Source organism: Loxodonta africana, chromosome 8 (assembly GCF_030014295.1).
Source record: "Loxodonta africana isolate mLoxAfr1 chromosome 8, mLoxAfr1.hap2, whole genome shotgun sequence".
NCBI classification, from domain to species: domain Eukaryota; kingdom Metazoa; phylum Chordata; class Mammalia; order Proboscidea; family Elephantidae; genus Loxodonta; species Loxodonta africana.
This window is the reverse complement of record NC_087349.1, coordinates 722495-741021: the sequence shown is the minus strand read 5'-3', so window position 1 is coordinate 741021 and position 18527 is coordinate 722495. Positions and strand designations below refer to the sequence as shown.

General features: G+C 47.2%; 1 protein-coding gene across 2 annotated transcripts in view; it reads right to left on the bottom strand.

Moving 5' to 3' along the window:
* Window positions 1-13048, bottom strand: part of ZNF777 (zinc finger protein 777) — a 42017-nt gene extending 28969 nt beyond the window's left edge. For both annotated transcript variants that reach the window (XM_064289559.1, XM_064289560.1), the window contains exons 1-4: window positions 12995-13048; window positions 8118-8978; window positions 6987-7113; window positions 3140-3253 (exon numbers count right to left, since the gene is read on the bottom strand). In XM_064289559.1, the coding sequence (XP_064145629.1) occupies window positions 3140-3253; window positions 6987-7113; window positions 8118-8963 (1087 nt within the window). In that variant the 5' untranslated portion in view covers window positions 8964-8978; window positions 12995-13048. The remainder of the gene's footprint in view (window positions 1-3139; window positions 3254-6986; window positions 7114-8117; window positions 8979-12994) is intronic.
* Between the last annotated feature and the right edge of the window lie 5479 nt (window positions 13049-18527).

Here is an 18527-nt window from a genome sequence, read left to right as displayed (position 1 = left end):
AATGTCTGTCTCTAGCTCAGACCTCTCTTTATAAACTCCAGACTCCTTTATCCATCTGCTTCCTTGACGTTTCCTCCTTGATGTCTCACAGTGATCTCAAGTGTAATGTGCTCAAAACTGAACTCTTGGATTGCTTCTCCAAACATAGCCTCATGTTGTTATCCACCTACTCTGTTACCAGAGACCTGGGAGTCCTCCTCAGCACCTCCCTTCCCTCAGATTCAACACCCAACCCATCACTGAGTCCTTTTTATTCAGCTGAGTCCTTTTTATTCAACTGTCAAAATATACCTTGAAAACAACCACTTCTCTCCCTGGGCTAAGCCAGTCTCCTGCCTGGACTACTAAAAGAGCCTCCACTGGTCTGCTAGCTGCCAGTCTTTCCTCCCTCCAATTAGCTCTCTGAGTAACTAGAAGGCCTACTTATTCTTTAGGTTTCCATTAAAAATTCCACTCCCTCCAAGAGGCCTTTTCTGACCTCTCAATCTGAATGAGGGCTTCCATGCTGTATGTCTGGTAGCTCTGGTTCCATTTCCTCAGAGCTAGAACCGTATTTATATATGTGGGGTATTTTGATTGTTAACATGTCTGTCCACTAGAGCATAAATCTGAGGGCAAAGGACACAGTATTTGATGAACTAAACAATAAACAAGCAAGTGACACTATGGTATAAAAACTTTCCATAAATGTAATTTCAACGTCTGTATAACTGACATTTTTTTTTTATAACAGTCAGTCATAATGTGATATTATTTGTATGTACGTCTTAATCAATATTTGGATTCTATAGACTTCCCCCAAGGAAATTATCAGATTAAATGTATGAACACTCTTAATACTTAGAACATATTCTAAGACTAGAAACATCAATTGTTTTCTAGAAAGACTGAAATTATGTACACTCTCGGCAGAATGTATGAGAACTCCAATTTCAGTCATGCCTTGTTTGTCTTTCCTCATTTGTTAGGTGAAAGGGTTCCTGTTTCTCTAGGCTTCCATTACCACCTTTACGGCGCCATGAATGGGAGCTCGTGCTCTGAGCATTTTGAGAGCAGGGTCAATATCTGAATCATCCTTGTATCTCCTTGCCCTTAGGGATCCAAATGATAAGTCGTTTAGAATGAATTTACTTAGTTCATAAAGTTTTCATGTTTGGTGCATTTGGAATTGTGAAAATTCTTAATTTTCTAGGCTTTCCCCCTTTGGTATCACACCGCTGGGTCTGGCCAGGGCTGGCTTTACTGCCATCCTTCCAAGAGAGAAGACACGTGAACAGACAAGCTACCACTGGCGTGTTAGGCGCTTGATGACTGTGGTCACAGAACAATCCTGCTCTCTGTAGAGCAGGGCCTCTGGGTTAGCACAGAGGTGAGAGCTAAGGCCAGCTTGTGGAGCAGTGGTTCCAACATTCCCTCCTGTCCTCCCTCCCCTCCAGGCTCCAAGTGGCTAGAAACGGTGAGTGGAACAAATGGCATATTTCAGCCACACAAGGACACCTCTGTGTGCCTGCCACTTCCCAGCAGAAGCTCGGGCCACGGACAGACATGTGCCAGAACAAACCCAGCCTGGGCAGAGCGGTCTGCAGCTATGTGCTTTTCGAATCTGGCCCCATTCTGTGCGAGGTACGTCTATGATGAGGGTGTAAGCAAGTCGACAGAGAAAGGGGATCAATGCTCCTTCACCCCAGTGCTTCCAAGGAAAATGCTACAAGAGCAACACCTGACCACAAACCCAGCTGGGACATCAGACTGTATTTTAGGACTTTTACCACAAATTACCTCTCCCGTAGTCTCATTCTATACCTCCCAATGCTTCTTTCTCATTTCTTCTTCCTCAAACCTCTCTCTTCCCACTCAAACCTTGTTTTGGGTGTGGCCACTCAAACTTTTAAGATACAGACTTCTTCTCCTCCAAGCAAAAGATCATCTGGCTTGTCCCACACGCTGCCCATCTCCCCATTCTCATCTCCTTTTAATTCATCTTTTTTGTCTGCCAAGATGATCTGCCTTTCCCTCTTGAGAAAGTAATGATACTGGATTTCTCTTGATAAACACGCCAGCACTTATATTTTCACAGAAGTTCTGTCCCTTCCCTAAGTCTACTTCACTCTTAGTACATGGGGTTGACACTACTCAACATGTTTCTAGAACTCCTCCTTAGTGCCAATTTATAGGTCCCCAAATAAATGACATGGCTTCACACCAACAGCTAGCGTTTGGTCCCAAACTGTATTCCCTGGGGAGCTTGTTCTCTTTTTTCAAAAGTCATGGTCACATGACATCTGCCCACAAAGGACAAGGATTGCTTCCCCTGAAGATCTTCCAAATAACGGATACAAGTCCAAAGGCAATTCCAAAACAGGAATTCCAAAAACTAACTAGGCCCCGGAAAGCCCTGGCAGCACGAGGGCACAGGCGGGCTTTTCATCTGGTCACTGCAAAAGGGAAAACACCCCTAGTGCAATGACAAAAACCAGCACCTACTGAGCCATTGGTACATGCCAGCCACCAGCCAGGCCCTCGGGTTAAACGTCAGTGCCAATCCTGTTTTATAGAGAAAACTGAGACTTTGAAGAGGCTGAGTAGCTAAAACCATGCTGCTAGTAAGCAGAGAGGCTGGGCTTCCAGTCCAGCACAGGACATCAGAGTCTGCAGCCTTAGCCACATCACACCAGGTGCGTATCCACCAACTCTCTAACCACCTCATCAGGACACTATCATGCCTGTAGTCATTTATTTTAGGATTTTTCAGGTAAAGTGGAGGTCCCTAAACCTTCCCGAACCAGCTGCTGTACTCAGGGAGGTGGCCCTGCTATCGGAAGCTCCAGGCTGTGTCAGCACGAATAGCCTGACAGGTTACAGCCTTTCTTTGAGTTTCTTATTTTATTTCCTGCAAAGAGGAGGTGATGCTTGGTCACATCATAGAATCCCCAAGATGATGAGCTAGCTCCATGGCATTCTTACCGATAAACGCTGGGGCCTCCAGCAATTAGGGAGGTCCCCAGCAGGCCTCCTCCCTGCACACAGCTTTCTAACATCTCTCTCCAGGGCCTACCTTGGGCTGTAAAGCCCCATGATGGACCTCCTGAGTACAAAGGATCTGGAACCCAGAGCTCTGGATGACCCCTCAGCGACTCACCAGCACTGGGATCTGCAGGCGTTTCACCCTCCTCGGAATCTTCCTGTTCCTGCACGGCTGGCCTCTCCCCTCGCTCCATCTGTGACATCAGGTCTGGTTTGGAAATTGCATAGTCTGGACAGAAGAAAGGGAAGAGACGAGGCTGTGGGATCAGGTCACCTGGATGCTGTTAGGTGTCCTTTTGTAAGTGAGCGGCCAGAAATGGGCTCCTCTACCAGGGACTGGCCGTGTTGGAAACAAAATGGGCCGAGCTTCTAATCCTTTCTCCTAGAGCCACGTGTGTGTGCACGTGTGTGTGTGTGAGTGTGTGAGCCACATTCGGCATCTTCCCACCTGGGGTCTGACAATGAGGTACAGCCCACCTACCCATGACAATGGGCCCATCTGTCACCTGTGGCTCACACTGTTCACAGGTGGCCCATGCCTGCTCATGATTTTTACGGCAAAGGCACAAGATAATTGAAATTTTATAAAGTAAAAACTAATCCTGATACAAAACCTAAAAACCACAAAACAAAATAGTAATATACTTCATTATATAAAGTTTAAAGTTCTTTGGAAATGAAGTTTGAAAAAAAAGAGAGACTTTAAAGAAGTATTTGCAAGGGGTATACTGCATTATATGTACATGTATACCCACGCATACATAACAAAGGGTTAACATCCATACTTTTATATATAAGGAGGCTCTACAATTAGTAAAAAATAAAAAAGAAAGCAAAGAATAGGTAACTCATAGAAATACACATGGCCCATAAACATACGAAACGATACACTAATCATTGAAATGCAATTTAAAATAATGAGGCGTCATTTTTTACCTATCAAAAAGATAAATATTTAAAATAGAGAGCATCAGTTTGGGTCACGGTATGGAGAAATGGACACCTTCATACATACGGTACAAACAGAAATTGTTCAGCCCTGGCGGGGGACAAGAGGGGGCACTCGTGAGGTTGTGATGTGTGTCCGCTTTGATTCAGCAATCCCACTCCCTGTAATCTGCACCACCGAAGCCTGATGTAAGTACACGGACAGTCAGATGTTTATCACAACACTCAGTAACAGTGAGAAAACAGAACCAACCTGCTGTTTACAAACGTCGGGAGGTTAAATGTCTGCTGATTCACCTGGAATACTATGCAGCCTTTAGGAGGAGGTCTACCTGTGCTGACGTGGAAAGCTCTTGATGACATACCGTAACGTAATGCAAGTGAATGACTCCATTTTTGTAACTTGAGAACGTGTCATGTTTATGTCTGTGTATGCATGAAAAAAGATATGAACGGAGGCCAAAGGGGTCATGGTGGCTGCCCCTGCGGAGTGGTGCTGGGGTGTGCTTCTTATTATATAGACCTAAATTGTTGAGTTTTTACAAGTATGTATGTATTTTTATAATTAATAAAAAAAGAAAAGTAAAAAACGAATATAAAAAAGAAATAAAGTTATCCTATGGAGAGGTATGTATGTATAAAATTAGCACAATTCTAGCAAGATCAAAGTTGCTGAGTAACCACTCATTGATGTTTTTTAAATTTTATTGTGTACTCAGAGTTCCCTGAGGCAGAGAAATGGGTACATGTAATACTAAAGTCCATTTTCCCAGGTTTTCATTCTTGTTGTTAGGTGCCGTCAAGTCGGTTCCACCTGATGGCAATACCACATACAACAGAACGAAACACCGCCTCGTCCTGCCCATCCTCACCATCGTTGCTGTGTTTGAGTCCATTATTGCAGTCACTGTGTCAGTCCACCTTGTTGAGGTCTTCCTCTTTTTCACTGACCCTCTACTTTACTAAGCATGATATCCTCCTCCAGGGACTGGTCCCACCTGATAACATCTCCAAAGTAATATGAGATGAAGTCTTGCCACCCTCACTTTTAAGGAGCATTCTGGCTGTACTTCTTCAAAGACAGATTTGTTAATTCTTCTGGTATATTCAATATTCTTTGCCAACACCATAATTCAAATGCATCAACTCTTCTTTGGTTTTCCTTATTCAGTGTCCAGCTTTCATATGCATATGAGGTGAATGAAAATACCATTAATGGGATCTTAAAAGCTTGCGAGTGGCCATCTAAGATGCATCAATTGGTCCCAACCCATCTGGAGCAAAGGAGAATGAAGAACACCAAAGACACAAGGAAAATATTAGCCCAAAGAGACAAAAGGACCACATACCAGAGATTCCATTAGCCTGAGACCAAAAGAACTAGATGGTGCCTGGCTATCACCAATGACCATCCTGACAGGGAACACAAGAGAGAGTCCCTGACAGAGCAGGAAAAAGTGTGGTGCAGAACTCAAATTCACGTAAAAACACCAGGCTTAATGGTCTGACTGAGACTAGAGGAACCGCACAGGGCATGACCCCCAGGCTCTCTGTTAGCCCAGGACTAAAACCATTCCCAAAGCCAACTCTTCAGACAAAGATTAGACTGGACTATAAGACATAAAATAATACTTGTGAAGAGTGTACTTCTTAGTTCAAGTAGATACACGAGACTAAATGGGCAGCTCCTGTCTAGAGGTGGGATGAGAAGGCAGAAAGGGGTAGGAGCTGCTTGGATGGACACAGGAAACCTGGGGTGGAAAGGGGGAGTGTGCTGTCATGTTATAGGGATTGCAGCTAGGGTCATATAATAATAAGCATATAAATTTTTGTATGAGAAATTAACTTGAGCTACAAACTTTCACCTAAAACACAATAAATAAATAATACAAATTAAAAAAAAAAAAAGAAAATACTATTGCTTGGGTCAGGTGTTATCTCAGTCCTTTGCTTTTTAACACATTAAAGAGGTCCTTTGCCGAAGATTTGCCCAATGCAATATATTGTTTGATTTCCTGTCGCTTCCGTGGGTGTTGATTGTGGATCCAACTAAAATGAAATCTTCTACAAGTTCGATATTTTCTCTGTTTATCATGATGTTACTCATTGGTCCAGTTGTGAGGATTTTTGTTTTCTTTATGTTGAGATGTAATCTATACTGAAGGCTGTGGTCTTTGATCTTCATCAGTAAGTGCTTCAAGTCTTCTTCACTTTCAGCAAGCAAGGTTGTGTCATCTGCATAACACTGGTTGTTACTGAGTTTTCCTCCAATCCTGATGCCCCGTTCTTCTTCATATAGTCCAGCTTCTCACATTATTTTCATCCTTAAATATTCTTGATGAAATAACAAGGTATAATGGGATGAAAACCCACAGACTTTGGGGTAACACAGTTCTCAGTGAAACAGTGACTTCCTGGTAGTAGGACCTAGGGCCAGTATTCAACCCCCTGGGTCTAGTTTCTCGTCTGCACAAAGGAGACGAGAACTGGAAAACAGAAGAACTCAATGAATGACAGTGGTCAGTCAACTGAATAAAAACCCAGAAGCGACATTACCCACCCTGGCTTCCTCACGGGAGACTTGTGAGGATTAAGTAATGCGGTGCTTGTGAAGCACTGAGCATGCTGCCTGGTACATGGTAGGTACAAAGTACACTTGTTTTCTTCCATCCTTAATAAAAACAGTTGGCTGGAGAAGCTCTATTTAAAAAAAAAAAAAAAAAAAAGGGCCCATGGGGCGAAATAGCACATATGCGAGAAGCCAGCACCCCCTGGGTGTTATTCTTCCCCTTGCTCCAGTGGCTTCTCCAGAGTGGTGTCTCGGCTTACAAGCTGTTCTGCTCTGGGCTGCACTGATGCACATGGGTATATGAGTGTGTCTGTTTTAAACTGTGCTCTCTAAAGAGTTCAGTTTTTCTTGTACTCTACTATTGCAGTTCAGAACTCCCAAGGTTCTGAACTAACCTCAACTGCCATCATGAAGACGCGACGAGCGAGCGAGGCCCTCTCCTTACCCATGGAAACCAGAGACTCGTAGTTGCCCCTCATGACGTTCTTGTAGAGCTCCTTCTGCCACTCGGACAGGTTTCCCCACTCCTGTTCCGAGAAATGGACGGCGACGTCATCGAAAGTGACTGGAACCTGAAATCACACACACAAGCTGGAAGGCAGTCACAGGCCCCATGGCTGCCAGATCCCAAGACAAAGAATGGCTCAAGCACCCTGACCCTGGCTCAAGCATCTCTTCCTTAGGACTCGGGTGGGAAAAGCCCGAAGGCCCAGTGCTGGCGTCTCTCCTAGGACCTCTCTAGAAATCTGCCGGCCTTGGTCACTGTCCTGGCTCCAGAGGACAGGGTTTGCCTCGTCTGTTCCTGCTCCTCTGGTGTGGTCTGCAGACCAGCAGAATGTGCACCACCAGGGAACGTGGCAAAGCAGACGCTCAGGCCCCACCCGAGGCCACTAACTCAGATGCTGCATTTGGTAAGCTCCCCGTGATTCATCTGCACGAGAGAATTTGAGAAGCCCTGGTACAGAGAACATAGTCCATGTTTCTGAGCCTCCTTTTCTCCCGGCGTAAGGCCATGAAAGGGCAGCAGCACGAAAGAATCAGGCCACGTTTAATCTCTGTCAGAACCTTGTGAAAAGTATTAAAACCTATCCATCCTCTAGTTTTTTAGGGTACCTCTTGCAGCCACAACTTTACTGGCATTAACGTGATTTATAAGTCAGCTGGTAAAACACTGAGCAGGACAGAGACCCGTCCTAACATTTCACCCAAGATCTCTCTCCACCTCAACAGTGACCACTAAACACTCCTCAGCAGTCGGCTGTAAAGCCATCAACAGCTCTATCACCTGGCCTTCCCTTTGCCTTTCTACGCTCTTATCACGGGCTGCTCTGCTTTTGTAAACTGACAATCCCTCATCTTTGGGTCATTTCTCTGGTCTACTAATCTACACTTTTAGCAACAGGAGAAATAATTTGATTTTGATATGCCCTGCTCTTAGCATACTAAGGGCGGAACCTAGAGAATATTTTTTTTTTTTCTCCTTCTCAACCACTTCTTCCCCTTTCTTTTACATTAAACTAAGTTCCTAAAACTGACATTCCCGATTCAGGTTACTTCCTTGGGAAGCCAGGTTTACCTTAGGAACCTCTCCGTTGCTGCCGGGGGGCAGCCGCAGGATCCAGAAGTTCCTATTTTTCAGCAGGTTCTCCATGTTCTCCAGCCGCCGCTGCAGCAGCCCATACTCCTGCAGCAGTGTCCCCAGCACGACCCACTTGCTCTCTAGGTGGTTTGCAAACTCCACAGCCGTCTTCTCACAGTCGGCGATCTTTTTTTCATTTGTCCCCGTCCTGCCCTCCAGGGTCAGTAACCTCATGGCCTGGGCCTCCAATTTCCTCTCTACCGCCTGGACGGCAGCCCACACAGCCAAGCGGGTGATCTCCGCCGTGGGGAGTGGCGTTTCCTTCTGAGCTGCAGAGGAGAGCTGGAAAGGGGTGTCCTTCTGAGAAGCTGGTCTCTGGAGCAGAGGGTCCAAGTCAGCCTCAGGAACCGTGGGCGAGAGGGTCAGGGGGTCTTTCTCAGGAACTTCAGGGGAACGGAGTGGGGCTTCCTGACGGTGGGTGGCATGGGAGAGAAGTGAGAGTTCAGGGTCAGCAGCCACGGGGGGTGGATACCGGGTTTCTTCTTGGGAAGCCTGGGGGCGCTGGAGATGAGTCCCCTGCTCAGCAGCGGCTGGATACAGGAGTGAGGGTCCCTTCTGGAGCACATGCGGCATTCGGCCAGAAGTCTCTTGCTTGGGGGCACTGGGAGCTTGGGGCAGGGAGCCTTGCCGGGGAACGGCAGGAGACAAAGAAGGGATCTCTTTGGAGGGAAGAACACGGGACTGGAGCAGAGTTTCTCGGGCGGGTCCAGCAGGGGCTTGACGCAGGGTTTCATTTTGAGGAACACTGGGGAACGACAGGGGCGATGAGCGTTGGGTCTCCATCTCCAGCTGCTGGACCTGTTTTTAAAGAAAGAAAGGAAAACACAGGATTGAAGGCCACAGGCTGTAGCCGGCAAAATTAATTCCAAAGATACGTACCCACATTCAAAGGGACTCAGTTTTGATAGCAATAAAATATGATCTGGGGTATGGATATTTTCATGAGGCTATAGAAGTGATTTTTTTTTTTTTTTTATAGAAGTGATTTAGGTGTAAATAATAAATCTATCATTAATAACAAATAAAAGGTGGGTACACCGCCTTCCAGAGCCCTGGTAGCACAGCGGTTAAGAGCTCCGCTGCTAACCAAAAGCTGCTCCACAGGAGAAAGACGTGGCAGCTGCGTCTGTGAAGACCATGGCCGTGGAAGTCCTAAGGGGCAGTTCTACCTGTCTTACGGGGTTGCTATGAGTTGGAATCAGCTGCAGTGTGTCTGGGGTTTGGATACTGCCTTCTATATTTTATTGAGCCATCGCCTTTTTCAGAGCACGTATTTCACAGGTATCATCTTATGAGTACAGTGTGGGAGAGGGGAAAGGGTACTGGACTTGAGTTGGAACCCTGGGCTTTCAGCCCTATCTACACCTCTTACTGCCCATGTCAGCCCAGGCCAGTTATGCAACCTTCCTGTTCTCAGCATCCTCATCCATAAAGTGAGGATAATAATATCTATACACCTACAACTTCACTGAGTTGTTTGAGCATTGAGCATTAAGTAAAATAAGACTTGGAAAACTGATAGAGCAGTATGTTCTAAATGCCAAGCACTGTAATTACCACGAGACTCACAGCAAGCTGGGAACGATCACTGGCTGGTCGGCACTGCAATGGACTTACAGGGACTCGAGGGTGGACTTGACATCCAGCCCCCACTGTCCTGGGGCACCTCCCATGTTCTTTCCTTCACTTGTATACAAGAATAAAATTAACTTTTTAAGTTTCCCAGACTCTTACTCTTGACGAAGGTTGAACTGTTGACTTATCAATAAAATTTCTCAGCATTTATATGTACCCAGGCCCTACTGTAGAGACTGAATGGGCTTCTTGGCCTCCAAATTGACTTTTGCTACAAGCAGAGAGAGAAGAGATACCCAGACAGGTGAGGACCTGACAATTCAGCCACACCTAGAAGTCAAGGTCCCACTGGCAGACAGTCAGGCTGCCACAGTACATAGACTCTGGTGGTCCTGGTTCCTCCATATAGTTCTGGAGGTGGGAAAGGAGGATGAATTGAGCAGAGCTCAAGTCAACCAATTTTGCTCCTTGTCTCAAGATTGGTGGAGACTAGAACCAAAATAAAGATTCAGGTTCCTTTTGAGATTTCAATTATTTGCACTCTCCCTGTTCCACACCTCGGCACGTCCATGTGGAGAGAATTCTTGAATCATCAGAGAAGCTGAGATCTTCTGTGAGTGGGCAGTTCTGTATTTACCTATCCAGACAATATCTTTATTAGAACTGAATTGAATTTTTCCCACAACAATTATTGTCCATGTCCTCCTAATCTTTCCTCAGTGAATTTGCTGGATGGTCAATCACTATACCTCACATACAACTAATCTTTAAAGTGAGTGAAAATCCCATTTTTTCCATTAAAAAACTAGCACATCCCTGGTCTCCAGTCTGACACATAGTATGAACTCAGTGAATGAATAATAGATGGTTGAATTACAAAAAAAAAAAAAAAGATTACTTGGATAAAGACTGAAGTTCCTTTAGCCACCCATCACAGATTCATCTAAACCTACTTCATGTCCTCCATGGTTTTCCCTCCTTCTTTCCTTCATTCATTTATTGAGTGGCTTAATTGAGACAGCATCACACTTTTAAGCCAAGGATTGAATATTCGAGACCCTGTTAAGGCAAAAGGCTTTAGAGTATGATCCAACAGCTCTGCCGCTAACTGAACGTGAGAACTAATTAGTTGGGTAAGAGCTAACAGTCATTTGGCATCTATTACGTGCCAGGAATTGTGTTAAGCATTTTAAAGGGCTCTCTCGTTTGATCCTCACGAAAACCCTATGAAGTAGGTAGTACCAGCATTATTATTCACATTTAGCAGATGAGGACACAGGCTCAGAGAGGCTGAGTAACTTGCCCAAGGACACACAGCAGACTGGCTACAGTACATGTTGCCTTAGATCCTCACATGTAAGCCAAGGTGCTGGGCAGTTTGAGTTCTGCATCCCTTTTACCTCTACAAGTATGAGTGTTGGAGATTAAACAAAGACCTGTTGGAGGTTTAGTGGTGGTAGGCAGAAAGCCCTGCCCTTAAAGCCATTCCATGTAAGCTGGAGTCATAGACCCCTTTGGCAATCTAATGAAAGTTATGGATTCTCTCTCTCAAAAAATGCACATGAGCACATACACAAAATTCTACAAACACTTCCAAGACCCCTAAAACCTGAAGGCTCATTAACAATAAGCCACCTCTCAACCCTTCACTCTCAGCAGGTGAAGGGAAGACAGGGCAGCCCTTTCAGGTGGCAGACAGACACAGGGAGAGCCTGCTAGCTTAATGGAACACAATAGGTACTTTATGGCCCTTCCTCAAACGGGGATTAGGGTATTTGCCTACAACTACTGGGAAGAACGGAAAATCCCCAGGGACCAAATTAATTTCCGTGAGTAATAGAGGGTCTTAACTGTAACAAGGACTATGCCTTAAGAAAAAAAAAAAAAGCTCCAGTGTAGTAAATAAAGCTAGAAAAGCAAGACATCTTTACCAACCAGTCCAATCAGAGCTCAAAGGAAAAGACTATTTCCTTCCTATTATTAGGCCCTCTCTCTCCCTTCCATTTCTGGATCTGGAGGAATGGAGAGACTTGGGGCCACAGGAGCATCTCCTCTGCCCCACCCCCCAAAATAAAATTCTTGCTATAATTTCATGAGTCCCAGGAAACCTATGGTTTGATCTTACTCTAAGCAGAAAGAAATGGCCAAAGAGAGGAACAGAGCTGTAAATAATACCTAAAACTCATAAACACACATTCATAAACTGTTGGGGTAGGATCCTTCTGACTCATATTTTCTAGTACTGAAACCCCCTCCGTGTCTCATCAGTGGATGGAGTTCCCAGGATTCAGGCTATGTTAGCAGAAAGATACATAAGCAAACACATCTTACTTAAAAAGAAAGCTGTGTCATTTTCCTGTGTGCCCCAGTGTGGTTCATCAGGACAAGGTACCACCCAAGGGCCTGCAGACCTAAGCCCATAGGTAGGAGTTTAAAATCTCCATTTTACCTTATCTCCCCAAGAGGTTTTACTATTATTAAGAGCTGGGGGTTTTTCAGAAACCCCTTCCTATACTCAGCAGGAAACCGAGGCTCAAAGGCACTGGCTTCATGCAGTAATCCTCCCAGCTTCAGGGCGACCGCATCTCCCCGAGCAGGTTCGCAGAGAGATTTTAAGACGGGCCTGAAGAACGGCCCACTGAGGAGAAACGACAGCCTGCAGAAGCCTTGGCAACGTGCTCCTCAGACCCCGTCCGTCTTGGCCCGGGGGGAGGGCAAGGCGCCGCGCTGGGACAGTCACCTGCCCACAGGGCACTGCCGGCCTCGGACCCCGCCCGCCCCCTCCCACTCGGTCCCCCGCCCCCGCCCCCGCCCGGGACCGCGGTCAGGGCCGACCCTGTGCCCCGCAGGCCTGCAGCCCCGGAGGCAGGCGTGTCCCAGGACACGGGCCCTGTGCCTCGGACGACTCGCTACGTGACCTTGGGGCACAGCCAGTCGCCGCCACTCTCCGTGCCTCAGTTTCTCCGCCCTGCGAAATGGGAGAGCCGCGTAGGCTCCAAGCTCTGCGGAAAACGTGCCGCGGCACAGCCCGACGGGCCGCAAACCCCCGACGGGCGCGGGCGCCGCGCTGCGCACACGGCGAGCCCCGCCGCCACCTCGGGGCGCGCGCCTGGGGGCCCGCGGTGTCCCGGTGCTGGCCGCGCCTCGCGCCGACTCCCCTCCCGCAGCCCCCGCGCCCGGGGCGCGCGGGCCCCACAGGCCCCCACAGGCCCCCACGTCGCCGCACCTCTGGCCCTTACCGAGACCCCGGGCCGGGCCGCCGGGCCCGGGACACGCAGGCCGTCCCCGGGGGCCCGAGTCCGCGCGTCGGGCCGCGCGCGGGCCGCCCTTACCGGGGCCGGAGCCGCCTCGGCCATGGCCCTGCGCTGTCCGCCCGCCCGGGGCCGCCGCCGCCGCCGCAGGCCCGGCCTCTCCGCAGACGGCGCCGCAGGCCCGGCCTCCCCGCCGCGCGCTCCCGCTCCGGCCTGCGCGGGGACGGGGACCCGGACGGGCTGCCGAGCCGGCGGCGGGGAGCGCGGGGCGCGCGGCGGTGCGGGCGGCCTTCGGCCCCGGCCCCTCTGCGACCCGCGCCGGCCGGCCCTCAGCACCGGCCCGGCCCCACGCGCCGACCCTCCGCGGCCGCGGCTGCGCCCCCGGCTCCGGCCCGGCCGCGGCTGCGAGCTGAGCTCCCGTCCAGCGCCTCTTCAGCAGGGAAGCTGCACAGCAGCTGCCATGTTGCTACAAACTGCATCCTGGGAGGCATGTCCCTCTCAGGCCGCTTAAAGAGAAACGCTCGAGGCTCGTCGGAGGCCGCCGGAGCCCAGACAGCTCCATCTACAGCTGGAAGGAGCGAACAGTGCCGAGCGAGCCGCCAGCGGGCGGGCGGACCCGCCCTGAGCCCGGGCCGGCCCGTCGGGGGGCCCGCGCCCAGCCGCCCGCCCCCACCCGAAAGGACCCCCGGCCCCTCACCTGGGATCCGCGCCTCCCGGGCACCCTCGGGCCGGCGGGGAGGCCGAGGAGCGGATGAGCAGTACCAGCGCGCAGCCGAGGCGACACGGTGCAGTCGGCAGGCGGGTGATTGGCTCCGACAGCCTTCCTCCCGCCGGATCCCCTTGCGCCTCTCAAACTCAGACCCCAGGGTCGTCCCCGTGCCAAACCTGCGCTCACAAAGGGATCTAAGAAACCCCGTCACACCCAAGAGAGCATGGAGTTCATGTGACCAGCTCGGTGTGATCTGGGTTCCAGGGGCAGCAAGAGGGCTGAGGTGCTTTTGTGAAATCCCTGGGTGTTGTTTTCATCCTTAAAAGACAGAATTCCCAGAATCATAGAGTGCCGGGGCTGGAAGGGGCCAGACTGGTTGTTTACGAGGAAATCGAGGCACAGTGGGGAGTGACCTGATTACCATAAGTCACAGTTTTGATCCCTTGTAAGAATGCTCTTTCTAACCATGAGAGGCCCCAGGAAAGGAATGGTGGAGCTTGGAATCAGTGAGCTCCCTTTCCTGGACAGGTTTATTTAACACGTGTTTGGTTTATTGACTACCTACCATGTGGCAAGAACTGAGAATGAAATGGGAAAAAAACTAAGAAGAAGAAAGTACGGGCAGGCTACCTGGTTGCAAGTGATGAAACCCACCTAGAACCAACTAAAAGGGGGGAAAAAAACCAGAATGTATTTGTTCACTGTATTAGTTTCCCGGGGCTGCTATGACAAATGACCATGAACCAGATTGCTTAAGCAGCAGAAACTTGTCCTCTCCTGGTTCTGGAGACCAGGAATCTGAGATCAGGGTGTCGGTGCACAGAGTTCTCTCTGAAGGCTGAGGGGGAGAATTTGTGCCTCTCTCAGCTTTGGGTGACAGCCAGCAGTCCTTGGCTTGTGGATGCTTCACTCCCATGTCTGCAGCTGTTGTCACATGGTGGTCCCTGTGTGTCTCTGTCTCTTCTCTTCTTACAGGGACACGAATCATATTGGACTAGGGCCTGGTGTGACTTCATCTTAACTTGATTACATCTGCAAAGACCCTAGCCCCAAATAAGGTAACGTTAAAAAAAAAAAAAAAAACCTGTTGCCATTGACTCTGACTCTTGGTGACCCCGTGTGTTACAGAGGAGAACTGAGCTCCTCGGGGTTTTCCTGGCTGTAATCTTTATGGAAGCAGAGCAGCAGAGCTTTCTTCCACAGCACCGTTGTGTGGGCCCAACTGCAAACCATTCAGTTAGGAGCTGAGAACACACACTGTTCCACTCAGGGACCTTAGGTAATATTCACAGGAACCAAATAAGGTAACATTCACAACATATCTTTTGAGGGGATACAATTCAACCCACAACATCCACCACCTGGCCCCCAAAACTTCCTGTCCTTCCCACATGCAAAATATGTTCACCCCATCCCAACATCCTCAAAAGTCTTAACTCATTTCAGCATCAACTCTAAGTCCAAACAAACAAACAAACAAAACCCATCAAAATGTAATCACCTCAAAAAGTTCAAATCTCATCTTCTAAATCAAATAAATTGGATATGGGTACGGCTCTGGGAATGGTCCATCCTGGGCAAAATTCCTTTCCTTCTGTGAAAACTAGAAAACAAGGTTATCTGCTTACAAAATGTAGTAGTGGGACAGGCACAAGATAAACATACCCATTTCAAAAAGGAGAACTTGGAAGGAAAAATGGGGTTACAGGTCCTGGACAAGTTCAAAACCCAGCAGGGAAAATTCCATTCGATTTCCTCTGTCCTCTGGGTCCACTAGGGCAGGGATCTTGCCCTCTTGCCCCATTGGGGTGGCAGCCCCAACTTCTGGGTCCACCAGGACCCCACTGTCTGGGTCTGAAGAGGTCCCACAGACCCAGCCTCGGGGCCCTCTGGGCTTTGCCCTAGAGTCGTTCTTCCTTCATTTCATCCCATCTCCATCCCTTTAAGTCCAGGCCCACAGTGTTTCTGCTGGAATAAAATTCTCAAAAACATTGTCCACACTATTAAACATGAGGGTCCTCCATAGATCCTTCTGGATAACTTCTGCTGAGATTGTTGATTGGATCCATAAATGCTATCCCCAATCTCTTCAGCAAAAATGTCTCTGGCCAATCCTTGGGCTTGTCTCCAGAACACAATGTCTGAACAGGCTGACAATTTTCCACATCGTCAAGTTTGGGTTCCTTTTTGCTTAGCAGTTTCTCCCTCAATTTCTCTCTTCCCTCTCACATTTTACTACAAAAAGCAAGGAGAAACCAGGGTGCACCTTCCACACTTTGCTTGGAAATCTCAGCTAAATATCCAAGTTCATCACTTACAAGTTCTACTTTCCACCAAACAGCGGAACACAATTCAGCCAAGTTCTCTGCCACTTTACAACAGATCTCTTTCTTCCATTTCCCAGTAACATGCTTCCCATTTCCATCTGAGACCTCATCAAAAGCACCTTTAATGTTCATATTTCTAGCAACATTCTGTTTATTATGATATGTATACAGTCACGTGCTGCATAATGTCTGTTTGGGCAGCCTCCAATGGCATGTATGTCCTTTCCCATAATAGGGTTCAGAAATCCCTGTTGGGGAACAGGACAGTATCTTGGCTATTTAGTCAATACAGATACCTTCTAAATGAGGTGGGGAGTTACCACCTGTGTTTGTCCATTTTCTACCATGTACCCATCTGTAAAGAACGCATACTACCATTTTTGGTATTTTGAAAATTTTACAAGAATGATATCAATTGCAACTTGCTCTTTTCATGTATCATTTTGTTTTTGAGATATAGTCATGTTTAAGCAAGCATCATGGGGTTGCCATGAGTCAGAATCAACTTGATGAAGCTAACAACAACAGGCAAGTATAATTAGTTTATTCATTTTAACCACTATATAATATTTCATTGAATATATAAACTCCAGTTTATTTTCCATTCCTCTAAAGGGGATGAGAGTAAGCATGCTGCCAGGTAATTATCAGTGCATCCTGATTGCATGTTCGATCAATTTCAGACTGCAGAAGTTGGTAAAAATCTTCAATTTCTTCATCTTTGGCCTTAGTGGTTGGTGTGTAAATTTGAATAATAGTTGTATTAAGTGGTCCTGCTTGTAGGTGTATGGGTATTATCCTATCACTGACAGTGTTGTACTTCAGGATAGATCTTGAAATGTTCTTTTTGATGAAGAATGAAATGTCACTCCTCTTCAAGTTGTCATTCCTGATATAGTAGGCCATATGATTGTCCAATTCAAAATGACCAGTACCAGTCCATTTCAGCTCACTAATCCGAGGGTATGGATGTTTATGTGTTCCATTTAAGTTTTGATGATTTTCAATTTTCCTAGATTCATACTTCATACATTCCAGGTTCCAATTATTAATGGATGTTTGCAGCTGTTTCTTCTCATTTTGGGTTGTGCCACATGAGCAAATGAAGGTCCCAAAAGCTTGACTCATTAAGGTTGACTCTACTTTGAGTAGGCAGTTCTTCCCCAGTCGTCTTTTGAGTGCCTTCCAACCTGCAGGGCTCATCTTCCGGCACTATATCAGACAGTGTTCCACTGCTATTCATAAGGTTCTCAGTGGCTAATTCCCTTCAGAAGTAGACCACCAGGTCCCTCTTCTTAGTCTGTCTAGATGATGGAAAAGTTCAATATCATCAGTAAGAACAAGGCCAGGGGCCCACTGTGGATCAGACCATCAATTACTCCTATGCAGGTGCAAGTTGAAACTGAAGAAAATTAGAACAAATCCACAAGAACCAAAGTATAACCTCGAGTATTTCCCACCTGAATTTAGAGACCATCTGAAGAATAGATTAGACACGTCAAACACTAATGACTGAAGGCCAGACTAGTTGTGGAATGACATCAAGGACACCATACCTGACGAAAGCAAGAGATCATTAAAAAGACAGGAGAGAAAGTAAAGACCTTAATGGATGTCAGAAGAGACTCTGAAACTTGTTCTTGAACGTTGAGTAGCAAAAGCCAAAGGAAAAAATGGTGAAGTAAAAGAGCTGAATAGAAGATTTCAAGGGGCGGCTCGAGAAGACAAAGTGTGCAAAGACCTGAAGAAAAGAAAACCAAAAGGGAAGAACATGCTCAGCATTTCTCAGGCTAAAAGAACTGAAGAAAAAATTCAAACCTCAAGTTGCAATACTGAAGGATTCTATGGGGAAAATATTAAGTGATGCAGGAAGCATCAAAAGAAGATGGAAGGAACACATAGAGTCACTATGAAGGAACACATAGAGTTCAAAAAGAACTGGTCGACCTTTAACCATTTAACCATTTCAGGAGGTAACATATGATCAGGACCTGATAGTACTGAAGGAAGAAGTCCAAGCTCCACTGAAGGCATTGGTGAAAAACAAGGCTCCGGGAATTGACGGAATATCAATTGAGATGTTTCAACAATTGGATGCAGCGCTGGAAGGGCTCACTCATCTATGCCAAGAAATTTGGAAGACAGCTTCCTGGCCAACTGACTGGAAGAGATCCATATTTATGCCTATTCCCAAGAAAGGTGATCCAACTGAGTGCAGAAATTATTGAACAGTATCATTAATATCACATGCAAGCAAAATTTTGCTGAAGGTAATTCAAAAGTGGCTTCAGCAGTAATCGGCAGGGAACTGCTAGACATTTGAGCCGGATTCAGAAGAGGATGTGGAACCAGGGATATCACTGCTGATGTCAGATAGATCCTGGCTGAAAGCAGAGGATACCAGGAAGATGCTTACCTGTGTTTTATTGACTATGCAAAGGCATTCGACTGTGTGGATGGTAACAAATTACGAATAACATTGGTT